Here is a 24339-nt window from a genome sequence, read left to right on the forward strand (position 1 = left end):
TGACCCTCTTCCCTAGCTCCTCTCCAGTGGACGATGCTGATGACTAAGCAAGTGGGTGTCATCTGACTGTCATCCCCCATTGCCAAAGGATCAGTATTCTGTGTCTTGGGTTTTGATGTGATAATTCAAGGCCTTCATTATCCTGTCACTCTCGTTGTGTTACAGAAGTTCAGTTCTGCAAGCAAGTATGCTGCTCTCTCTGTTGATGGTGAAGATGAAAACGAGGGAGAAGATTATGCCGAATAGACCTCTACATCCTGTGCTTTCTCCTAGTTTCTCTCCACCCTGGAACATTCGAGAGCAAATCAAAACCTCTATCCAGACAAGACAAAATAAAACTCACCATCTCCTGAAGACCTTTCTTACCTTTTTTTAAAAACAAAAAATGAAATTATTTTGCATGCTGCTGCAGCCTTTAAAGTATTGAAGTAACTGGAGAATCGCCAATATAGCCAGAGAGAAAGGGACTACAGCTTTTTAGAGGAAGAGTTGTGGTGCGTTATGTCACCACACAGTTGCCAGTGTGATTAGTGCCTAGGGGCCTCCATTTAGCAGAAATGGTAATGACAGTGATATAACGTCTGGAACCTGGTTGGGCAGTAGGGGAGGGAGGTAGAAGGAAAATTGTGAGATTTCTACCTTTTAGTTTTTATCCTATTGTGGCATATATGAATTCTCAAAACATTATCTGAATAAATTTTCCACTCTTGGAAAGGTAGATTTAGCCTCAAGTTGTTTTAGTCTCCAGGAGGCTGCAAGCCCCTCCTCTTATTTAATTCTGAGTTTTGGGGGCCAGCCTAGGGGGAATTTTTTTTTTTTAACCCCCCAGGGGGGTAGTTGGGAGTGAGACTATAGGCCATAAAGAATAGGACTGCATTGGACCAAAATAAATGGAAAATCGTGGTTTGAAAAGAAGCTTTTGGGAAGTGATGAGTCATTTTGTACCAGGTAATAGGGGAAAATTGTGTGACCTCCAGCAAACACATGAATGGTTATTTCCTGGAGCCGGAAGCACTTGGGGGTCGTGGTAATTCCCAGTGTTTTCTGTGTCCTAGTTTTACCCTTTCTAAACACTGTCCTTTTTGAAAGTTTGAATATATCCACATTCTGTTGAAACCTTGAAACTAAAAACTTAGACTCTTGTCGTCATCTTAAGTTCTTCGTGCTACTCTTAACCTCCCAAAAAGCAGTCTCTTAAGTCACATAGATGATGTCTTGGGCATTTTCTCTCTCAGCCATGGAGAGCTGTGAAAGGAAGAATCGCTGCTTTTCTCAAGCAAATCGGTTTCTTGATGTCTTTTGGTTCTCACTCCTTGCCTGCTCCTGATGCTTTGACCCCTTTTATAGATCAGAGTGCTCTAGAATAATGGATGGTCTTGGATGGTGGATAAATAGGGACAGGGACAGTTAAATTGGGAGCCTTTTTTACAACCTTGATGAGTTTTTTCCCCCCACGTTTCCTTCTCCACTGAAATGCTACACCAATGCTTGTTGGATTCATGAGGTAGCCAGACCAATGTGTTGTTTTTCTTTATTATTATTTTTTAAAGCTTCCCTTGAGAGAATAAATGGTAATGGAGAGAACTATTTAACAAGGTCCTGGTTTCTCTTGCAACACAGTAGCTAAACTTGCCTGCTTGTATGTGCATTTTTGTAGGGATCGGCTTGGTAGACAGTATTAGCAGAGAAACGACACCTTGATCTTGGTTTGCAAGCCCGTCTCCCATCAGTCCTAGATTAGGCCCTGTTCAGCCATGCAGGGGTGTTGGTTTATGCGTGCTGCAGCAGTGGGCATAATATAATTCACCCAGTTGACAAAGGTGTGTACCAAGTGAATTTAAATAATTGGTGTGGATTGGCCAGTAGCTAAGAAGTGGGCTTTTAAAGAGTGTTGAAGATTGAAAGGTTTTTTTTTTTAAAAAAAAAAAAAAAAAAAAAGGAAAAACCATTGATTGTAGATAATGAAAAGCTAGGGTTTGCCCTCTTCATGTCTACTCTCCTTCCAAATAGTTATATCCAAAACTGTTTTTCCCTCTCCCCTGCCTTGTCCCCCCTATTAAAATAGAAATGGGGATTAATGTCCCGCTCCTGAATACATGTAAAATTTGTACAAAAATATCTTCTATGAAAATGATTTGTAATCTGTAGACTTATTACCTGGGAGATGTCTTGATGTAAAATCCCATCCTTTGGGTTGTGGGTTTTTTGTTTTCTCCAAATAAATCTGATCTTTAAAGTTCATTGTAATGCTGAAATTCTTTGACATATACTCTTCACTCCCAGTGGTTTCTACTGGATTCGTTGACCGCCTGTTCCTCCTTCCCCCACCATCTCTGAAGTTTTCATTTAGCATTAGATACCATATTGTCCAAGGTCAGAGGGTGGGGTTACAAGGTAATCCATTAACAATGTTTATTGAGGCCCAGTAATACAGTTTGCATCCCAGCTCCCCTCTTGCTTGTTTTTTGGCCTGGTGTTAATTATTTAATCACCTGGATGTGCTTGCAGTCTATTTCCTGTACTGTTTATTTTAATCAAGATGTGGGAACTCTAAGAATGAATCCTTGCGTCCTTGGGGCAGTTCCCTCATAATCTCCCTCCCTTACTTCAGCAATCTGGAGAGGTACTGCTCCCTTGAGTCAGCACTGCACTGGTGGACCAGAGATACTGGTGACAACCTGGTCAAGGTTACCAGAACAGAGGCTTACAGACTCAGTGGGAATTTTCCAAACAGCTAGGGACAGACTGGTCATTGTTGCAAGGCAGGAAAGGGGTTAGGACAGTGGCAGAGAATCCCTAAGGTCACAAGGAGGTGGAGCATACAAAGGAGCCCGGGAAAACCTCAGTCAACAATTTTGGGGATTTAAGAGCCAAGAGGAGGAGCCAGTTAACACAAATGGCATTTCCCAGCCAACTGGAGCAGCTGCTCTTCTAGTTTCTGGCCAGTGCATTTTTCTGTTCTCCAAAATTGGCAAAGTTGAGGGATATGAGACTCAGCTGTGATGATGTGAAGGCTTTTCAATGTGGCTTTAGGTGCCCCTATCGTCCAGGCTGCCTGGGGAACCTACAAGGTAATGCTTGTTCACTGCCTCTCTACCACTGGAATCAGTTTCAGTCACATTCTCCAAGCTTTTGTTTCAAGCCACTCTCTTAGCTGTGCAATACTGAGGTTTAGGTAAATGATGGAAAGAAGGAACAAAAATAGGAAAGGCTTGTTGAAAGAGGTTTATGATGGCTGTGTACAGAAAGGGTATAGAGGAAGGCCCTGTGTATGGCCACATCCTCATAAAGTGTGTGGCCAGGTGCAGTGACTCACGGCTGTAATCCCAGCACTCTGGGAGGCCAAGGAGGGCAGATCACATGGTCAGTTCTAGACCAGCCTGGCCAGTATGGTGAAACCCTGTCTCTACTAAAAATATGAAAATTAGCCAGGCGTAGTGGCACACACCTGTAGTCCCAGCTACTCAGGAGGCTGAGGCAGAAGAATCACTTGAACTCAGGAAGTAGAGGCTGCAGTGGACCGGGATCGTACCACTGCACTCCAGCCTGGGTGACAGAGCAAGACTGTCTCAAAAAAAAAAAAAGATGTGTGTTAGCCGTGCATGGTTGCTCACATCTGTAATCCCAGCAGTTTGGGAGGATGAGGCAGGAGGATCGCTTGAGCCTAGGAGTTTGAGACCAGTCAGGGCGACATGGCAAGACCCTTCTCTACAAAAAATAGAAAAATTATCCAGGTATGGTGGTGTATGCCCATAGTCGCAGCTACTCGGGAGGAAGGATCACTTGAACCCAGGAGGTCAAGGCTGCAGTGAGCTGTGATCACACCACTACACTCCAGCCTGGGCAACAGAGCAAGACCCTGTCTCAAAAAAAAAATTTTTAAAAAAAAGGTGTGGGTCCACCCAGAAGCCTCCCAGCTGCAGAAGTGGACCCAGGACTGGTCAGCCCTCATTGCCAACCTCTTGTAAATCTTGAACTACTGGACAAGTAGGGGGAAAGTGCAGGTACAGCATCCTACTTCACAAGGGCTAACTTGAGGCTGGTTAGGTCCCACGTGTATCCCAGTCCACATTAGCCTAGTTTCTTCTCAATAGAATCAAACACTATACTCTGGATCCCAAGGCACTAGGGTCCCAGTTCGTGCTGAGGGCGTCGCCTCAAGTGCTAAGCGAGCTCACAGCATCTGGTTTCTCAGGAAGTGAAAGAGCTACACATCTGCTCCTGGGAAGCATTATTTGTCAAATAAGCCTTGTTTCTCAGCAACCATTGTAGCCCCCAGGGCCACAAGTAAAGAGGGACTTGCCTTCCCTTACCCTCCCCCAAAAGAAATTTGGAAGAGACGAGCTGAGCTGCTCCCCGCCCAGCTGCAGCAACCTCCTGCTTGGACAATACACCCTCTGTCCTCAGCCAGGAGATCCGCCTCTGGAGTTGGCTCTGCCCCTTCCCCCACTCTTCCTGGTTCCCAGCACCCAAACCCTCTACTGGAGTTCTCCTGACCCAGTGGTCTCCAGCCAGGACAATCCCACACCTTCAAATCCTCCCCCTACAGTCCCTGCACCCCAAGGATCTGAGCACATTCAGTAACAGGCATGGGGTCACCCCAGACCATGGAAGAGGGGGTTCCACCTTCAGTGCCAAGATGGACCACCCTCTGCATAGTCAAGGTAAGAAAACCTGTGTGGAGGGAGACCAGAGGTGTTCCTGAAATTATTTGGCCTTTATTAATATCAACCTGGCTTTCTCCTCCTCCCCTTCTCCCTCCTCTCTGAAGCTCCTGCTGCTGTGAGCTGGAAATCAGGATGCCTGGCTGGCCCATGAACCTTTCATTTTTGTTTCACTCCCACCAAGCTACCTCCTGCATAACTTCTTATTCTCAGCCTTTCTCATCAGCTTCCTTCCTGCAGCTCCCTTCCCCACTATCCCCAGTTTGAGAGTAGGAATCAAGCCAGAGCTGGGAGTTGGACCACCCATCTTGTGACCCTTTTCCAATTCCTTGGAACCTTAAAGTTCCTCTCATGGGCCTGCCAGGCAGCAGCAAAACCAGCATGTGTGAGGTTCTAGCCCTTACCCCTCACCTCTCTGAGGTCCAATCAAGTTCCTCTTTGAGTCCCAGTCTCTCCATTGGTAACTTTACAGCTTAGGTAAAGGTACTGCCACAGCATCCATCCCAAGGCCCAGCCAAAGACCCTAAGGAATGCTGGGAAGAGCAAGATGTTAAAAGAGCTGGTTGAAGGCTCCAAAGACATGAACACATTTAATTATCTCGTGTATCTCGATTATGTAATCAAATCTGGCCAAAATACATGGGACAACCTTCAGCCCTGCCCTTTCTCCAGAAGCCTCCAATCCCTGCCACTCTCCTCGGTATTCCCCTAACTCTTGCCTCTCCCCTCTTCCCAGTGCCTCCCTACTCCTTCCTGCCTGGCTCCCCCCAACCCCTCCTCTCCTGTCCCCAGTGCCCAGTGACTCCCACTGCTCTAACCTCTGAAACTGTCTATTGAACACCAACTCAACCAAGAGCAGTAAGATCAAGGCTTCCCAGTCCCAACCATATCCACCCCTCCCAAATGCCAATTTCTGGGTGGGGGGCACACACCGTCATCACGCACTTCACAGACTCTTCTTCCCTGCTGCAAGATTGGAATCAGGTGCTCCACCCCCTGGAAATGAGAACCAGTCCTCTCAGCCTTTGCCAAAGACAAGATGAGCACAGAAGGGACCCAGCTGAGATGAGACAGGGAGGGAAAGAAGGCCTTAGAGCCAGTAGTACTGGCTGCTTTGGGCAGGCACTGGACATTGAGCCCTGGGCACTGGGTTCTCAGAATCCCAACCTCCCTTCCCCCGCCCCTTTTCATCATGGAAAATCCAGCAGGGAGGGTGAAGGAGGGAGAAAGTTTCAGGAAGTGCTCACTGCTAAAGGACGATGGGGAATGTAGGAATGGCAATAAGTTCAGAACTTCTAGGAAGATATCCCCTACCTTATGCCTACCCTCCACCTTCCCCTCCAGGGTGGCACGACTCGAACCTGCCCTAGGGCCCATTAGCTCCATTCCATAAAGTTCCTATCCAGTACCAGGCACTGCAAAAGAAGAGAATGAAGTCAGACCATAGAAAGAACTTCCATCTCCATTTGGAAAGCCTGGACTCAAGTTAAATGTAAGGAAGACCTTCTCAGAGGTCTCCTGCAGAGTGGGAATGACGGTCCAGCTCTTTCAAAACAGGGCAATGGGCCAGGCATGGTGGCTCACGTCTGTAATCCCAGCACTTTGGGAGGCCGAGGAAGGGGAATCGCTTGAGCTCAAGAATTGGAGACCAACCTGGGCAACAAAGCGAAACCCCATCTCTACAAAAAATTAGCTGGGCGTGGTGGCGCCCGTCTGTAGTCCGAGCTACCAGAGAGGCTGAGGTGGGAGGATCGCTTAAGCCTGGGAGGCAGAGGTTGCAGTGAGCCGAGATCGCGCCACTGCACTCCAGCCTGGGCGACAGAGACTCCGTCTCAATGAATAAACAAAGCAGGGCACTGGATGGGATGGCTGGAGCTGCTTGCGGGTGGAGATGGGGGCATGAGCCTGATGGAGAGGTCCTCAGCTGTGAATCCTTTCAGAATACTAGCCCAGGAGGTCTCCTGTGAGGCAGAGGACCAGGGAAGGGTGTCCAGCGACTTGGGCCAAAAGTAACACCAGGTGTCTTCACCTGATTCAGGCGCCCGCCTGGGGTAGGGGACGCTAGCACCACCAGGGTAGGCCACGGGTGGTACTCTCAGGTCAGGCCCAACCAGGCACACTCCTGTCGGGAGGGTGAGAGGCTGAGGCTGCGCGGCAGTTCCCTGTCCCCTTGTTCCTAGTTTCTTCTGGACCTACGCCCACCGTTTCTTCTGCGTCTGTCTGGCTCGCGTGTTTCCTTTTGCCTGTGTCCCGCCGGGTCAGGCTCTCCCCGTCTCTGAGACTTTCCCGTCCCCGTGTCCTCCGCGGCCGTCTCTCTCCAACTCTCTCTCCCCGTCTCAGCCACTTCCTGTCTCCAGTATGTGCCTGGCTCGGCCCCGCTGGCCGTCTGCGCTCCCTCTTTCCCCTCGGCTCTTTGTGAGTGTGGGTTCGCGGGAGAAGGTGGGGAGGAGAGGAGGCCGAGGGGCGGGGAGCGGGCGGAACGTGGGGATTGGAGCCGGGAGGGAGGAGGAGGAGGAGCGGGCGGCCACGGGCGCGGGCGCGGGGCGCGGGGCGCGGCGGGGGCGGGAAGGAGCCCAGCCGAGCGCTGCCGCCCGCTCCCGCCGCCGCCTCCGCCGCCGCCGCCTCCGCCTCCGCCTCCGCCTCCGCCTCCGCCTCCGCGTCCGCGTCCGCTTCGCGCGGGCACGGGCGGGATGGGCTGGCCCAGGGGCTCCCCCTGCTGCTGCCCCGCCCCGCCGCGCCCCCGCCCCGCCGGGCGCCCCCCGCAGGTGAGTGGCCGCGCCGCGCTGCGCGGGTGGCGGCCTCTGCGTCACGGCCGCGCGGGCAGTGCCAGGGGCGGGCGCCAGGGGGCGCGGGGCCGCCGGAGGTTGAGGGGGCGCGGGGCCGCTGGAGGTCGAGAGGGCGTGGGGCTCGGCCCGGGACTGGGGCTAGGGACTCTGGCTGGCCGCGTGGAGCTGGGAGCAGCTGGAGGCCCGGACAGTGACTAGGGGGCGGGGCGCGGCCGCGGTCCTACTCGATCAGGCCGCCACGCCTTCCAGCACCTGGGGCGCACGGGGCCGCGCGCCGTGCCACACACGCAGGCCCGGGACCCGGCAGCAGCGGGGAGCGGCGCCCGGGACCCGGCCTGGCAGGGTGCGGGCGAACGTTTTCCTTTCCTGCTTCACATGTGGGACACTGAGGCCCTAAGCGGGCACAGACGAGGCTACTTCGACTCGCCAGCCCCGCTCTGCGACCCCCTTCCTTCTCTGCCTCCATCCTCCAGACCCTTCTGGGCACACCCCCAGAGCCGCTGCCCTCCCTCGCTCCTTCCCTGGGCCTTACCCCTCCTCCGCGGCGGCCGGGCTCCCAGCCTCCCTTCCAACCACAGCTATTTCCAGGAAGGGGGGTGTGGGTGGAGGGGGTTCTCCAAACAAACCCAAGACTTCGGAGAAAGAGGGGGCCCGGATGGGGGAGAGGTTGACAGGCTCTGGAATGTTACAGGCGGGAGGAGGGTGAGGGTCCAAGTGGGTCTAGTGATGCCTTCCCAGCCCTCCTCAAGTGAGCTACTTTTCCCCTGGGGACTGGCTCATAGGGATTCCATCCCTGCCTCCCTTCCGAGGTGTGAGTGCCACAGGATGGGAGGGACTCACAGCCACAGTGGATCCTGACCACCCCACCCCTCACCGGACTCACTGCTTGGGCATCTCCTTGCTGGGTCTGGGTGGGGAGTGTGAGACCAGTGAAGGTGAGAGGATGTCTGGGGACCTGTTCCAGGTGAGGGGACTTTCAGCCCCTATGGAGGCAGCAGGAGAGCAAATCCTGTAGAGTCCTGGTCAGGGCCATGTGCCATAGAAGGTGGGACTGGACAGAAAAAAGCCACCCCCACCGCCCACCTTGTCACACTGCCTCATCTCCCCCAAGCAGGACTGGGGGCTGGACAAGGCCAGGCCCGGTTGCCCACACTGGCCAGGGGCCTGGAATGTGCTGGGACACAGCCAGCCTGGCAGGATGGGGGTGGGTCGCAGAGCCTATGCTCCTCTCCAGTTACAGGCTGGGGGCCCAGGCCTGCCACACAGATGCCACCTTCTGGCCAGGATATCCTGGGGACACACTTCTTGGCCTGGAAAATTGGAGCTTCAAGGGAGAGGTCTCAGGCTAGGCCCAGCCCAGTCAGGTTCTCACAAGGGTCTCAAGTGGGCACCCACAGCAGGCCTCACCCCAGAGAATGCAGGATTCTCCATCCCAGAGAACCCTTCCTGACGGGTATGAAGGAGCAGGAGGCAAATAGAAGGGATCCCGTGGGAGAAGCCAGGGCTGTGGGAGTTGCCTGAGTACTGGGACATTCAACAAATACCATGCAAATGAGAGGGGCACATTTGCACATTCTTTCAAGTGACAGCTACAGCCGGTCCCAGGGGCTGCTGTCCACAGCTTGGGGCTGAAGACTCCCAGGCCATTAACCCCTTAGCTTTTAGGGAGATTACTCCCCCTTTTCCAAGGCCCCATCCACCTCCCTCCCTTGACTCCCAGGACGGGAAGTTGGCCATGTTCCCAGGAGGGAGGCGGGAGGCCCATGGATGGGGGTGGAGTATGTGTTGGGAGGGGGGACCTCCTGTCCAGTCCTCAGGCCCTGGGACAGCTGCTGAGGAAGGAGAGCAGACCCAGGAGAGCCATGAAGGTAGTACTCAGGCTTCGGGGTTGCAGCAGGGGGAGGGTACAGCCCTTGGGTGGAGAGACCAAGTTGCAGGGCTGGAAAGAGGGCTAGGGATCTGTGAGCTCATGTCTGAAACAAAGCCAGGGAATGGGTGAGTGGGGGGCACTGTCAGGAGCAGAAACCTGGGGGCTTTCAGGAGAAGGGCCTCATATGCCTTAGGCTGTGGCAGGAAAATGGATTACTCCCCAAACCTGAGCAAAGCAGTCTTGTGGCTGGAACTTGGCCTTGCAAGGTGTATTGAGGGTAAAGGTGGGCGGTGCATGCTTTCCTTTTCCTACTTCATACAGAGTGAAACTGAGACAGGAAGGGGGCCCCCAGTCCCATTTTTACCTGACTCTCAGGACACACTCAGGATCCTGGGCCTGCCTGCTGGTAGTAGTTCCCAGCTCCACTCCCTCCCCAGCGGAAGTCCCTCAAGAGCTTGAGAGTTCTGGCTGGAGCCTGGCTGGGACACACTGTTCCCCACTTGCCCTTTAGCCCTGCCCTGAGACCAGAATTCTCACCCGGCCCCACTGGGGGCAGGATCTCAAGATCATGGATCCCTGCAGATCCCTGGAGAGTGTGGTGTCCCAGGTGTGGGACAACTCCAGAGTTGGGGAATGGGGGGAGCAAAAGATCACAGGCTGACACTCCCAGCAGGGTAGATCCTGGGAATCTGATCTCCTGGCCTCCCCCACATCCTCCCCCCTCCACTTCCTGGAGCAGCGACCTGCCCCCTTCCCGCCTGCACTTCCCTCCACTTCCAGGGCCGGGCTTCTCCTCACACCAGCCAGACAGCCTACCCTCCGCCCAGGGGAAGCGGCTGCCTCCGCCAGGCCGCTTCCAGGAAGCCCCGGGCCAGGCCCCAGCATTGTTCAGGCCCTGGGGCCAGCACCCCAGCCAGCAGAACACCATGAAGTCCAGCGGCCCTGTGGAGAGGCTGCTCAGAGCCCTGGGGAGGAGGGACAGCAGCCGGGCCACAAGCAGGGTAGGAGTGCCCACCAGCTGGGCAAAAGAGGGGCAGGGGTGGAGGTGCGGGCAGTGGGGGAGGGGACCTGGAATCAGGCCAGGCCCTCTTCCCAATTTCAGCTTCCTCAGCCTTCTCTCCTGGCCCAGCATCCCCTCCGGAGTGGCCAGGGCTGTAGTGTGAGGGGATGTTTGGGTTAGAGTGGGTACCGCTGTCTGTTTTGGCTCCTCTCACCTTCCCTGCTCTAGCCTGGGTCAACCCTGGGGGTCCTGGCCCCCCAAAATCTAAGCCCCAGGTACCTCACTGTAGGACTTTGCCACGCACTATCTAGGTATCCTAGAGCAGACTCAGAGATCATCAGGCCCCTTCCCTGGCCCGCGGAAGTTTGAGGAAAATGGGGTGGCAGGGCAGAAAAGGAGAGAGGAGAGGGAGTCAGGAGCGCTTTCAAACTGGAGGTTTGCTTTCCACTGACAGCATCCATATCTGCTGCTAATGCCTGCATGCTCCCAAGTGTCCTAGTGGGTCCCACAAAGTTGGTGCAGCCCAGAAGTGTTGCAGGGACAGTCAAAAAACCAGAGATGCTGCCCACATCCCCATCACTCCCTTTCCCAACTTCCCAGCCTTGCCCCAAAAGCAGCAGCTCAGGACAACCTGAGAGACTACTGTGATGGGTCCCCGGGAGGAGGACAGCAGGAGTCTGAACTCCAGAGGAGGGGGAATATGGGTAAAACAGAGAGGTGGCAAGGAGACAAGCTGTCCCCAGACAGAGGATAGGAGGAGTGAACCCACAGTGGGAGGGGAAGGGACTGAGATAGGCCTGGGCCATAAGGGGGCATCCCAGGCTCCTGCTTCACTGCACCTCTGGATCAGGAGGGGCTGAACAGGGAATCTGGTCCACTCCTTCCTCATTCAGTGTGTGAATGAATCCCAAGTGCCAGGGGGTCGGGGGAGAGCTCACAGCATCCAAAACCAGCTAAACATCTCTCCCCAGTGACAGGCCTCTGTTTCCCTCCAGCATGACCACCCCCCTTATCCAATTGCTGTCTGCTGCCTCAATGCACAATGAGTAAACATGTTGTTCTGACCGTGGGGGAGGAGGGCATGTCAGCTGCCTGGAGCGTGGGGACAGCAGGAGCTAAAGGAGCAGGACTGGCTGAGGCCACTCCTGCTGGCTCAGTCTGGTGCTGCAGGACTAACATACAACACGTTTGTCTGGAACCTCCCTGCTCACTCTGCACACAGGTCTCCATGCGGGAAGGACAAGATGGGAAGAGTCAGGGAGTACCCCTACTGCACCAGGGGGAAAGCCTGAGCATGTGGGCTTTCCACAAGGGCATCACATACCAGGGCCACGTGAGGGGCCCAAGTGATCCCCTGGGGAGAAGCTGACCCAGCAAAGGTGATGCAAGGGGTCAGATTCCATACACAGTTGAGGACAGGCCCAATGACCGCCCTGAAGCAGCTGTGGCCAAGTGCGTCCTACAAGTTTGAGGGCTTGATCTGGATGGAGGAAACCAGTGTAGTGCTAAGGCAAGGCTCCTGCCCAGTCCCACAGATGGAGATGGGCCCACTGGGAACTCACACCTCTGTTTGTCCTTCCACCCTCAGCCTAGGAAAGCTGAGCCTCATAGCTTCCGGGAGAAGGTTTTCCGGAAGAAACCTCCAGTCTGTGCAGTATGTAAGGTGACCATCGATGGGACAGGCGTTTCGTGCAGAGGTGAGGTGCTCTGTCCTGTGACTCTGAGACCCTCCACCCAGTACCACTGTGTTGCACAACTCCAGCAGGCCAACTCACACAATCTCAAATGTAATATGCTGCTCCTGGATTAGGCACAATGGGACCTAAGAGGCAGCTGCCTTCCCCTTCAGATGGCCCTGGCTCCCCATGACAGACACCCCCCACAACCCAGGAGACCCAGTATTCTCCACCATCTTCCCATCCGGACTTGTGACTGTAGTCTTCCTTCCCTCCCTTCCTCCTCACCTCCACCCACCCTGGAACGTTACCCCTGGCCTGGGCAATAGTTCCCCACTGCCACACTCTTCCCTCAAAACCTAGCCCTGCTCCTCCACCCTAGCCAGCCCAGTCCAGCTGGGATCCTGGAAGTCCCAGGATCTGGTTCCAGGGTCTGGGAGATGAGGGAAGGCCACTCCTTCCACTGTCCCACAGGCCCCTGCTAACCCCTCTCCTCCCCCTACCTCCCCTAGTCTGCAAGGTGGCGACGCACAGAAAATGTGAAGCAAAGGTGGGTATCTGATTCTACCTGATAGGGGGAGAGGGTCTGGAGTCCCTTCCTCCTCCCAAACAGGCTTCTCCAACCACACTGGCATCAACCCTCCACCTCCACCCCTCTCACCACTGGGGAACCCCTCCTGGGTGGGAGGGGGTGCTGACTGGGCCCTTTAAGAACCACCGTACTCCGCCTTCTGGAGGGCTGGCCGGCCCAGGCGGGTGGACAGCGAGACAGCGTTTGTCTTGGTGCTGTGCCCAGGCTGCAGCTGGCGAGAGGATGGGGGTGGGGAAGAGGAGGAGAATGAGGAGGAGGAAGGGTGGGGTGGGTGGGGGGTGGGGGAGCAGGATTTCAGAGACTGGGCAGCCGGATGGGCTGTGCCTTCCCTCTGGGGAAGGGTCCTCAAAATGCCTGGGCGGGCCTTGTCCTGGGCCCTGGAAAAACTGGGCCTTTCCAGAAATAAGCTGTAGATAGCACCCACTGTCCACTGGGCACCCAAGACAGCCCTATCTCTGAGGAGGTTCCCTGGTCTTCCTGCAGGGCAGGGAAGGAGGGTCCCAGGGCCCTGGAGCTGGCTTGGGGGAGCTGTGTGCCCAGGGGCGGGGTCTCCCGGTGAAAGAGGCCAGTGTCCGTCCCTGGCCATGGCCTGCCTGCGTGCTCTATATATAACTCCTGCCCTGCAGCTGGATGAATGGGGGTCTGTGTGGGCTGGGGGCTGAGCGCCAAGAGCAACAAGTGGGGGGCCTGGGGGGTGGGGGACCAAGAGGCCAGAGGGGAGGTGCCCTTAAATAGCACAACCTCAGCTGGAGCCTGTGCCCATCCGCTGAAGGCCCCTCCACCTTCCTCCTGAAGCTGAGGGGCTACCCCATCCTCAAGCCCAGGAGAGCCCTTCACCAGGAGCTCAGTTCCTTGCTCGGTCCCCTTCCAGGTGACTTCAGCCTGTCAGGCCTTGCCTCCCGCGGAGTTGGTGAGTGCGCTCTGGGATGGGGTGGGGAGGGCAAGGAACCTGGCCATGGTGTCCAGAGGTCTGGTGGCTCCAGAGAGGGCCCCCAGGAGATGACCTCGAATGTAGTGCTGTGGGTATTGCTCATCCTACAAGGAAAGAAAAAACTGTCTAAGTCCTCTGCTGATCTTGTGCCCTTGGGCCTGCTGGGGATAGAACTCCTCTCCCCTTGTCCAGTACAGCCTTCATCAGGACACTGACATTCCCTTCCACTGTTCCCAGGCCCACACTGGTCGTTGCCCCTGCTGTAACCACTCCCTTTTCCTCCCCCATCTCCCTCTAGCGGCGAAACACGGCCCCAGTAAGGCGCATAGAGCACCTGGTAAGGTGATGCTGGAGGAGGAGGGGGAAGCAGGTAGCTTTGGGAGTAAGGATCTAGACTTCCTGAAGACAAAAGTGTATGGCTCTGGAGTGGGCAGTCTAGAGTAGGGGGCACCCAAAGAGATGTCCAGACACTGTCTGTTATCCACCAGGGATCCACCAAATCTCTGAACCACTCAAAGCAGCGGAGCACTCTGCCCAGGTAAGTGAGGGTGCAGGGGTGGTCCCACATGACCCCCTTTCCGCCGGCCCCACACCTCAGCCCAGGGCGCTGCCCCTCAACAAAGCTCCCGGGGACAGCCCCCCACCCCCAAAGCGGTATTCTCCCTCCGGACCGACCCACCCACCCTCAGGACCCACCAGGCTTCACCTGCTGCCCAACAGACAGCCTTCCCATCACACTAGCCACCTCCGGGTGCCCTGCCCCTGCGTTCATGCGTAGGCTCGCCCTCCCCAGGAGCTTCAGCCTGGATCCGCTCATGGAGCGGCGCTGGGACTTAGACCTCACCTACGTGACGGAGCGCATCTTGGCCGCCGCCTTCCCCGCGCGGCCCGATGAACAGCGGCACCGGGGCCACCTGCGCGAGCTGGCCCACGTGCTGCAATCTAAGCACCGGGACAAGTACCTGGTGAGGGGCGGGGCCATCAGGAGTCAGCCAATGAGAGGGGTGTGGGGTCCAGATGGGCGAGGCTAATCACTGACGTCACCAGCGGAGGCGAGGCCGCCAGTGGGCGGGACCAGAGGAGTGGGGGTGGTGTGGGGGCGGGGCGGGGGCGGGGCCCGCAGTGGCGCCTGGAGCGGAGCGGAGAATCCAGGAACGCTGGCGACTTGGCTGTGACTGGCTAGGCCGGGCCTTAACTACCTTCTTATTTTCTTTATTTATTTACTTTTTGTTTGTTTGTTTTTGAGATGGGTCTCACTTTGTTGCCCAGGAGGTGATCCGCCCGCCTCGGTCTTCCAAAGTGCTGGGGTTGCAGGCGTGAGCCACTGCGCCAGGCCTGCACTTTTAGAGGAAGATTCTTAGGATCCACCTCCACCTCGTGCCTCATTGCCGGAGGTCCCTTCTGTCTAAAGCCCTCCCCCTTTATTTCAGCTCTTCAACCTTTCAGAGAAAAGGCATGACCTGACCCGCTTAAACCCCAAGGTATGAAGGAAATGGCCTGCCCAGTCATTAAACCAAGCCACCCCTACCCCAGAAGCCCCCAGCTTCCTCGTTATTAATAGTAGCGATTGGCATCTACTTCACTCTTAAGCACCTTCCCCCTCTCGCATGACATATTACTGGAGACACCCCAAAACGTGATGCAGCAGGTATCAGCCCATTGTATAGATAAGGAAAGTGCTGAGGTTATCATGGACAACCAGCAGATCCCCAACCTTGCCCCCAGACCCGTATGCCCTGTCCCCTTTCCACACCGCCTGTGTCTCTCTGTTGGTGAGCCCCAGCCCCAGTTGCACCCCTGCACTCTCCCCAGGTTCAAGACTTCGGCTGGCCTGAGCTGCATGCTCCACCCCTGGACAAGCTGTGCTCCATCTGCAAAGCCATGGAGACATGGCTCAGTGCTGACCCACAGCACGTGGTCGTACTATACTGCAAGGTGGGCCAGGACCTCGGGTTCCCTGGTGCCTGGAGGCTCCAGGTCAGCCTGGAGCCCCCAGACCCTCATCCCTGTCTCTCTGTCTCTCAGGGAAGCAAGGGCAAGCTCGGGGTCATCGTTTCTGCCTACATGCACTACAGCAAGATCTCTGCAGGGTGAGGCTCCCAGCACCGGAGTAGCCCCTTCCCCAGTGGCCCTTTCTCCAGCTGGCCCCTTAGGAAGCATCTCCCCTGGAGCCCACCTCTTCATTGAGAGTCCTTTGCTGTCAAGTTAGTATTTCCACCTCCGTTTTATCACTAGTACAGCAACACAGTCTGCAGCAGATGGTCTGTAAAGTTTCCTAGGGCAGCCACAAACAGGGTGGTGTAAAAACAGTGGAAATGGGCCAGGTGCCGTGGCTCACACCTGTAATCCCAGCACTTTGGAAGGCCGAGGTGGGCGGATCACCTGAGGTCAGGAGTTTGAGACCAGCCTGGCCAACATGATGAAACCCTGTCTCTACTAAAAATATAAAAATTAGCCAGGCGTGGTGGTGGGTGCCTGTAATCCCAGCTACTCAGGAGGCTGAGGCAGGAGAATCGTTTGAACGAGGGAGGCAGAGGTTGCAGTGAGACCACATGGTGCCACTGGACTCCAACCTGGGCAATAGAGTGAGACTCCATCTCAAAAAAAAAAAACAAAAACAAAAACAAAAACAAAAACCGGTGGAAATATACTGTCTCACAGTTCTGGAGGCTAGAAGCCCCAAATCAAGCTGTCGGCAGGCCCTTGCTTCCTCTGACACTCGAGATGGAATCCTTCCTTGTCTCATTCTACCTTCTGGTGGTGGCCAACAAGCCTTGGCGTTCCTCGGTTTGCAGACACATCACTGTAATCTCTGCTTCTGTCATCACATGGTATTCTCCCTGTGCATCTCTGTCTGTGTCTCTTCCTCTCTTCTTATAAGGACACCAATCATATTGGATTCAGGGTCCACCCTCCTTCAGTATGAGCTCTTCTTAACTAATTATGTCTGCAATGGCCCTATTTCCAAATAAGGTCACATTCTGAGGTACATGTCTTTCGGGGGGATATAATTCAACTCATGAGATGGTTTTGTTGCCCCATTTTACAGATGAAAAAACTAAAGTTCAGGGACTAATTGCCTGGGGCCCAAAAACTAGTAAAGTGACTGTACATGGTGCTTCTCATTCTCATTACCACCACTCTGGGCTTCCTCTAGACTCAGGGGATCATATCTCTCCTCCCTCCCCTGGGGCTCAGGGATGGGAGGCCAGGATGAAGACTAGTCCTTAATCCCCAACACTGGCCTTGCTGTCCCCAGGGCCGACCAGGCACTGGCTACTCTTACCATGCGGAAATTCTGCGAGGACAAGGTGGCCACAGAACTGCAGCCCTCCCAGCGTCGGTGAGCAGCCTGGGTGGGGATGGGCCAGAGGAGCAGCTCCCTTCATGGCTACCAAGGCCAAGACTCTCGTATCCATGCAGCACACCTTCACTGAGTGTGCGAGGCGCTGTGCCAGGTGTTGAGAATCCAAAGCAGACAAAGCCCCTGCTCTCATGGAGCTTTCATGCTAGTAGGATGGAAGACAGTAGACCTGGGAATAAATAGACGAGGAGGTCCATCATAAAGAGAACCTGAAGGACAGTCGGGGCCTGCCACTATAAAGTGAAGCAGAGCTCTGGGGAAAGAGCTTTGAGGCAGAGGGGAGCAAGAAGGATTGAGATTAGATGCAAGGAAGAACTTTCTGGTGACCTGGTAGACGGGAAGGAAGGTGCTGAGGAGAAGGGCCAGCTTTCTAAGGGTGGATGGTTGAAATGATACAAGGTGACCTCCAGAGGAAAAGGCTTATGTTCTCCTCGACACGCCCTCTGCCAGATACATCAGCTACTTCAGTGGGCTGCTGTCCGGCTCCATCAGAATGAACAGCAGCCCTCTCTTCCTGCACTATGTGCTCGTCCCCACGCTGCCAGCCTTTGAACCCGGCACAGGTGAGTCTGCCTGAGATGTGCTCCCTAGGGAGAGCCACCTTCAGGCCCCTCCACTCAGCACCCCTCCGCGCCTTCTCCTCTGCCCCTCCAGGCTTCCAGCCCTTCCTTAAAATCTACCAGTCCATGCAGCTCGTCTACACGTCTGGAGTCTAGTGAGTGCTCTATTCCCAGGCCCCTGACACTTCATGGCCAGGGCCCCGCTTGCTCCCTGCATTCCTGCTTTTCCAGCCTCCCCAGACACCTGGGCAGGGCTCAGACTCTGGTCTCCTGGCTCCCCCTGACTGCATAGCTGCCTCTGCACGCAGGAGCCTCTGGTTCATCTCTGCCTTCTCCTCTCTCCCCACAGTCACATTGCAGGCCCTGGTCCCCAGCAGCTTTGCATCAGCCTGGAGCCAGCCCTCCTCCTCAAAGGCGATGTCATGGTGAGGGGGTCCTGGCAACAAGGAGAATCCCAGAGATGGGGCAGGGGTTGGTGGTGTAGCCACACAGTCACCAATTTGAGACAGATTGGAGGGCGAGTAGAGAGATCACCTTGAGATCGAGGCAGGGCAGAAGCTGTGACTGGGCAGTCCCCAGGGTGGAAGCACAGAAGAGGACTTGAGGCCTGATTCCCAGCCTCCTGCCCTTCCCCCAGGTAACATGCTATCACAAGGGTGGCCGGGGCACAGACCGGACCCTGGTGTTCCGAGTCCAGTTTCACACCTGCACCATTCACGGACCACAGCTTACTTTCCCCAAGGACCAGCTGGACGAGGCCTGGACTGGTGAGTCTGAGACAAGTGGCCTGGGGCTGGAGCCCAGGTGGCAGGCAGGCAGGTGGCAGGCAGGCAGGAGAGTGTGGTATGGGCCAGGGGCCTGGCTCTTCACTGTCCACTCCCCATAGATGAGAGGTTCCCCTTTCAAGCCTCCGTGGAGTTTGTCTTCTCCTCCAGCCCCGAGAAGATCAAAGGTAAGAGCAGGGACATGGGCTGGGGACTGACGGCTGCCTCTACCCTGCTCCCCAACACCCGAGTGGCCTTCCACAGGCAGCACTCCACGGAATGACCCCTCGGTCTCTGTCGACTACAACACTACTGAGCCGGCTGTGCGCTGGGACTCCTATGAGAACTTCAACCAGCACCACGAGGACAGTGTGGATGGTGCGCAGGGCAGCCTGCAGGGTGGGAGGTACAGGGTTGTGGCAGGGCCCTGGAGGGGCGGTGGCCAGGGAGAAGAACACTCCCTCCTCCCCAGGCAGAGCCCACTCTCGAGAGACACCCCCGGCCCGATGGCTATCTCCAGTGCCATCCCCTCTCATGAACTCTCTCTCTCCCTCCCTATTCCCTGCTTGCCCTCCCTCCCTGATCCTCTTCCCCACTCAGGCTCCCTGACCCACACCCGGGGTCCCCTGGATGGCAGTCCTTATGCCCAGGTGCAGCGGCCCCCCCGGCAGACCCCCCCGGCACCCTCTCCAGAGCCTCCACCACCCCCCATGCTCTCTGTCAGCAGCGACTCGGGCCATTCCTCCACGCTGACCACAGAGCCGGCTGCTGAGTCCCCTGGCCGGCCACCCCCTACGGCTGCTGAACGGCAGGAGTTGGATCGCCTCCTAGGAGGCTGCGGAGTGGCCAGTGGGGGCCGGGGGGCTGGGCGAGAGACGGCCATCCTAGATGACGAAGAGCAGCCCACTGTGGGCGGAGGCCCCCACCTCGGAGTGTATCCAGGCCACAGGCCTGGCCTCAGCCGCCACTGCTCCTGCCGCCAGGGCTACCGGGAGTCCTGCGGGGTCCCCAATGGGGGCTACTACCGGCCAGAGGGAACCCTGGAGAGGAGGCGACTGGCCTATGGGGGCTATGAGGGATCCCCCCAGGGCTACGCTGAGGCCTCGATGGAGAAGAGGCGCCTCTGCCGATCGCTGTCAGAAGGGCCATACCCCTGCCCACCTGAGATGGGGAAACCAGCCACTGGGGACTTTGGCTACCGCACCCCAGGCTACCGGGAGGTGGTCATCCTGGAGGACCCTGGGCTGCCTGCCCTATACCCATGCCCAGCCTGCGAGGAGAAGCTGGCACTGCCTACAGCAGCCTTGTATGGACTGCGGCTGGAGAGGGAGGCTGGAGAAGGGTGGGCAAGTGAGGCTGGCAAGCCTCTCCTGCACTCAGTGCGGCCTGGGCACCCACTGCCTCTGCTCTTGCCTGCCTGTGGGCATCACCATGCCCCGATGCCTGACTACAGCTGCCTGAAGTCACCCAAGGCAGGCGAGGAAGGGCACGAGGGCTGCTCCTACACTATGTGCCCCGAAGGCAGGTATGGGCATCCAGGGTACCCTGCCCTGGTGACATACAGCTATGGAGGAGCAGTTCCCAGTTACTGCCCAGCATATGGCCGCGTGCCTCATAGCTGTGGCTCTCCAGGAGAGGGCAGAGGGTATCCCAGCCCTGGTGCCCACTCCCCACGTGCTGGCTCCATTTCCCCGGGCAGCCCGCCCTATCCACAATCTAGGAAGCTGAGCTACGAGATCCCTACGGAGGAGGGAGGGAACAGGTACCCATTGCCTGGGCACCTGGCCTCAGCAGGACCCTTGGCATCTGCAGGTGAGGGGCACCAGAGTGCGGAATGCCCAGGGCAGAGGAGGTTCTGGAATGTGGTGGGAAAGTCAAGGGGGAACAGGGTGAGAAACAACTAAGCCAGACAGAAGAGCCCCATCCTGCTCACAGCCCACCTCTCCACTGCAGAGTCGCTGGAGCCGGTGTCCTGGAGGGAGGGCCCCAGTGGGCACAGCACACTGCCTCGGTCTCCCCGAGATGCCCCAGGCAGTGCTTCGTCAGAGTTGTCTGGTCCCTCCACGCCCCTGCATACCAGCAGCCCAGTCCAGGGCAAGGAAAGGTATGCAGAGGGGCTGGGGACACTCGAGTGCTTTCTTGTCCAAGCAGTTGATGAAGGCAGGTGGGGTGAGAGCAGCCACAGTGGGGGCTCTGCTGACCATCTGCCCTTCCACCCTACAGCACCCGGCGACAGGACACCAGGTCCCCCACCTCAGCACCCACTCAGAGACTGAGTCCTGGCGAGGCCTTGCCCCCTGTTTCCCAGGCAGGCACCGGAAAGGCCCCTGAGCTGCCTTCGGGAAGTGAGCCTGAGCCTCCGGCCCCTAGCCCCGTCTCTCCAACCTTTCCTCCCAGCTCGCCCAGTGACTGGCCTCAGGAAAGGAGTCCAGGGGGCCTCTCAGACGGCGCCAGTCCTCGGAGCCCTGTGCCTACCACACTTCCTGGCCTCCGCCACGCCCCCTGGCAAGGCCCTCGAGGCCCCCCAGACAGCCCAGATGGGTCTCCCCTCACTCCTGTGCCTTCCCAGATGCCCTGGCTTGTAGCCAGCCCAGAGCCGCCTCAGATCTCACCCACACCTGCTTTCCCCCTGGCTGCCTCCTATGACACCAATGGCCTTACCCAGCCCCCACTTCCTGAGAAACGCCACCTGCCCGGGCCAGGGCAACAGCCAGGACCCTGGGGCCCAGAGCGGGCATCATCGCCAGCCAGAGGCATCAGTCACCATGTCACTTTCGCACCTCTGCTCTCGGATAATGTCCCCCAACCCCCAGGTATAAAGGCCTTGAGGGGGTTGGGGTCACCTTGAAAGAACCCTTTTTCCTGGGATATAGCATGAATGGGGACCCAGGTACCCTGCGGTCTGAACCTACTCCCTCCCTGTCCTAGAGCCTCCTACACAAGAGAGCCAAAGCAATGTCAAGTTTGTCCAGGATACATCCAAGTTCTGGTACAAGCCACACCTGTCCCGTGACCAAGGTGAGAAGCCAGCCTGCCCCCACCCCACTCCATCCCACCCTCCCGGGTGTCTGTCTTGGTTTTAAGTCCCATCCTGTTGAAGCTCTTGGCTCCTCCTGTCTCAGCTGTGTTTACTCTTGGCTGAGCGTTTGCCAGCAGGTGATTCTGGGCTTTGGGCCGAGGCGGTGAGATCCAACATGGTCAAAGGCCCTGTGAATCCTAGAGCCCTGTCCTCAGACTGCCACCACCTCAGACTGCCACCACAGCGGCCAGGCCAAACGAGACCCATGGAGCTTGTCAGCGGAGGAGGGGGGCTGCATGGGGCTCAGTCCACCCCTGTGAAAACTCCTCCCCGCTGCCCGCTACCCCTCACCCTGCAGCCATTGCCCTGCTGAAGGACAAGGACCCTGGGGCCTTCCTGATCAGGGACAGTCATTCATTCCAAGGAGCTTATGGGCTGGCCCTCAAGGTGGCCACACCGCCACCCAGTGCCCAGCCCTGGAAAGGTACAGAACGCCCAAACCTGAGTGGGGTGGGGACGAAGTTGGGGGGTGGTGCCAGAGGCAAGGTAACAGGGCGGGTGGGGCTGATGTGCTGGCCATGCTGCTGTGGAGGGGAAAGGCAGGAAAAGACCTCAGCTACTTGGGAAAGAATCCCATTAGGGAAGAAGCTGGAACCTGGAATCCTAAAGCCACAATCTTCCCCTCTCTTCCTCTCAGGGGACCCCTTGGAACAGCTGGTCCGCCATTTCCTCATCGAGACTGGGCCCAAAGGGGTGAAGATCAAGGGCTGCCCCAGTGAGCCCTACTTTGGTGAGAAGCAGGAGCTTGGGGAAGGCTACGTTGGGTCGGTTTAGGGAGACGCCAAGGGATCTCAGGAGGGTGGAAGGGAAAGGCGGGGCACCCTGGGCACCTCAGGACTTTCCCACCTCCTCGTCCACAGGCAGCCTGTCCGCCTTGGTCTCCCAGCACTCCATCTCCCCCATCTCCCTGCCTTGCTGTCTGCACATTCCCAGCAAAGGTGGGTGTCTGGTCATCTGTCCTCCCCACCTCTCCCCACCAGCTGCAGCCAAAGCAGGATCCAGAGGTCTTGGCTCCCCGCCTTCCCTTGGGGAGGCAGAGGGAGTGCTCCAGCTTGGGGAACGCTCTGCCTTCTGAGCTTCTCTGTCGGTTCTCATTGCCCTCAGATCCTCTGGAAGAGACCCCAGAGGCTCCAGTGCCCACCAACATGAGCACAGCAGCAGACCTCCTGCGTCAGGGTGCTGGTAGAGACTTCCCCTCCGCTCCCCTCCCTCTCCCTGGGCACCAAGGGGGCATTGTGGATACAGGGCATGGGGTACTGAAAGGCCTTGAGGTGGGTGAGCCCTGGCCAACCCATGAGGGCAGGGGAGCCCTATCCTGTTGGGGATGAGGAATTGGGTCCTCAGCCTAGGGTCTCAAAGTCTCATGAACAAGAAAGAGGATCATGGGGTGGCAGCAGGGAGAAACTTGTTAGAATGTAGATTCTCAGGCTTTTCTGCCTCGCTTCTGACTGTAGTTCCGGTAAAGTCGTGGAATCTGCCTTTTTAACAAGTTACCTATGTGATTGTAAAGCATGTGACAGCAGTAGCTGGGGAATGTGCAAGAGCTGGTGGGGGTGGCTAGAGGATGGGCACTCCCTCTGTGACCCACTCCCTGCCCCCATAGCCTGCAGCGTGCTCTACTTGACCTCAGTGGAGACAGAGTCACTGACAGGCCCCCAAGCCGTGGCCCGGGCCAGTTCTGCAGCTCTGAGCTGCAGCCCCCGCCCAACACCAGCAGTTGTCCACTTCAAGGTGTCCGCCCAGGGCATTACACTGACGGACAACCAAAGGAAGTATGTGTACTCAGCCCTGTGAAACCCCATGCTTAAGGCCCCTAGGGGTCCCCGTTTTTGAGTGTGACCTTCCCCACCCTCCTCCTTGCAGGCTATTCTTTCGCCGCCATTATCCAGTGAACAGTATCACCTTCTCCAGCACTGACCCTCAAGACCGGAGGTGACCCTCCCTCCAAACCCTTTGCCTCAAACCCCCATGGTCCCACCAGGTCCCAGCCCCAGCCCCAGCTCCCAGCCCCAGCCCCAGCTCCCACCCCAGCCCAAGCCCCAGCCCCAGCCCCAGCCCCCAGCCCCCAGCCCCAGCCCCAGCCCCCCTTCAGCAGCTGTCCCCTGGAAGTGTGCATCTTCACACTTCTTCTCCTTCTGCAGATGGACCAACCCAGACGGGACCACCTCCAAGTAAGCCCCGCGAATTCAGCCTCTTCCCTCCAAGGGACCAGGGTGCTGCCGTCCTCTCGACGCTGGCATTTGATTCATCTCACCAAGGCCAGCTACATTTCCTTGTGGAAGGAATGTTAAGCCCCCTCCCCACCCTTTGTCCCCCTAGGATCTTTGGTTTCGTGGCCAAGAAGCCGGGAAGCCCCTGGGAGAATGTGTGTCACCTCTTTGCAGAGCTTGACCCAGATCAGCCTGCTGGCGCCATTGTCACCTTCATCACCAAAGTTCTACTGGGCCAGAGAAAATGAAGGAAGGCCACAAGCTCAGAGCCCACATCAACACTGCACCCCTCCCAGCACCCCACAGCCCTCACTTCCCCTGGCCTGGACCCAGGAGACCCAAGAGAAAGCACCCTCCCCTAGGAATGAGGAGTGGGCATCAGGCCTGGGACACTGCTCTCCTTCCCCACCCCCAGCTGGCTAAGTTAAGTGGATGGGCCCACGAGATGACCTTGCATGTGAGCAGATGGCAGAGATGGGTGTGTGAGGGGTGAGGAGGCATCAGCAGTTGAGCCCCAAAGGAGATCAGGCAGCCCCACCTGCAGGAAAACGTCAGCCCTCCAGGGGATCAGCCCCTGCCAGTTCCACCCAGCTGCAGGTCCCAGCATGGCAGGGATGGGAGAGGGGTGGGGAGCAAGTCACTGCCTCCTCTGAGCAGAGATTCAGAGTAGGATCACATGAATAGGGGAAAAAGAGAGAGTCTATTTTTGTCTAATAATAAAGAAATAAAGAATTTCTATAAACTTTAGCCAAAGTTGGAGTCAACCCTTATTCACAGGAGGGTCAAAGCCTCATCTCCCAGGGGACGTATCTGTGCTTCCTGGGGGCATCCCAGGGCCCAGGC

At 56.9% G+C, this 24339-nt stretch overlaps 2 protein-coding genes and 1 long non-coding RNA gene across 16 annotated transcripts in view; 2 read left to right on the forward strand and 1 right to left on the reverse strand.

Moving 5' to 3' along the window:
- Positions 1-2241, forward strand: part of EIF4B (eukaryotic translation initiation factor 4B) — a 35765-nt gene extending 33524 nt beyond the window's left edge. For both annotated transcript variants that reach the window (XM_008003364.3, XM_008003365.3), the window contains exon 15: positions 166-2241. In XM_008003364.3, coding sequence (XP_008001555.1) covers positions 166-246 — 81 coding nt within the window. In that variant the 3' untranslated portion in view covers positions 247-2241. The remainder of the gene's footprint in view (positions 1-165) is intronic.
- LOC103238375 (uncharacterized) lies at positions 1457-6974 on the reverse strand. Of its 3 annotated transcripts, XR_012094502.1 has the most exons (5): positions 6867-6974; positions 5979-6079; positions 5597-5660; positions 5076-5197; positions 1457-3564 (listed from the first exon to the last, which is right to left on the reverse strand). It is a non-coding gene; the product is annotated as an uncharacterized lncRNA (long non-coding RNA). The 3 variants fall into 3 exon arrangements; XR_499172.3 differs by lacking the exon at positions 1457-3564 and having other exon boundaries at positions 4674-5197; XR_005239980.2 differs by lacking the exon at positions 1457-3564 and having other exon boundaries at positions 4674-5197; positions 6694-6873.
- TNS2 (tensin 2) lies at positions 4470-24243 on the forward strand. Of its 11 annotated transcripts, none has more exons than XM_073020769.1 (29): positions 4470-4664; positions 11909-12017; positions 12509-12546; positions 13460-13498; positions 13818-13856; positions 14008-14057; positions 14313-14484; positions 14950-15000; positions 15332-15454; positions 15545-15609; positions 16779-16862; positions 17334-17446; positions 17538-17598; positions 17793-17868; positions 18081-18210; positions 18330-18395; positions 18472-18585; positions 18808-20019; positions 20161-20311; positions 20431-21020; positions 21136-21225; positions 21585-21710; positions 21924-22016; positions 22147-22224; positions 22391-22468; positions 22890-23058; positions 23150-23218; positions 23428-23457; positions 23606-24243. In XM_073020769.1, exons 1-29 carry the CDS (start codon positions 4590-4592, stop codon positions 23742-23744), a joined length of 4230 nt encoding a protein of 1409 aa, XP_072876870.1. In that variant the 5' UTR covers positions 4470-4589; the 3' UTR covers positions 23745-24243. The 11 variants fall into 11 exon arrangements, with proteins under 11 accessions (XP_072876870.1, XP_072876872.1, XP_037852998.2 ...); XM_008003361.3 differs by lacking the exon at positions 4470-4664 and adding an exon at positions 6979-7079; XM_073020772.1 differs by lacking the exon at positions 4470-4664 and adding an exon at positions 7340-7429.
- The last annotated feature ends 96 nt before the right edge of the window (positions 24244-24339 follow it).

This window comes from Chlorocebus sabaeus, chromosome 11, assembly GCF_047675955.1.
Source record: "Chlorocebus sabaeus isolate Y175 chromosome 11, mChlSab1.0.hap1, whole genome shotgun sequence".
Taxonomy (NCBI): Eukaryota; Metazoa; Chordata; class Mammalia; order Primates; family Cercopithecidae; genus Chlorocebus; species Chlorocebus sabaeus.

Bases quoted from the DNA above. Each gene is read 5' to 3' on its own strand.
- TNS2 (XM_073020769.1), top strand. From the start codon at position 4,590: ATGGGGTCACCCCAGACCATGGAAGAGGGGGTTCCACCTTCAGTGCCA. The intron at 14,485-14,949 runs GTGAGGGGCGGG...CCTTTATTTCAG, and splicing joins AGCACCGGGACAAGTACCTG to CTCTTCAACCTTTCAGAGAA. The intron at 17,447-17,537 runs GTGAGTCTGCCT...CTGCCCCTCCAG, and splicing joins AGCCTTTGAACCCGGCACAG to GCTTCCAGCCCTTCCTTAAA.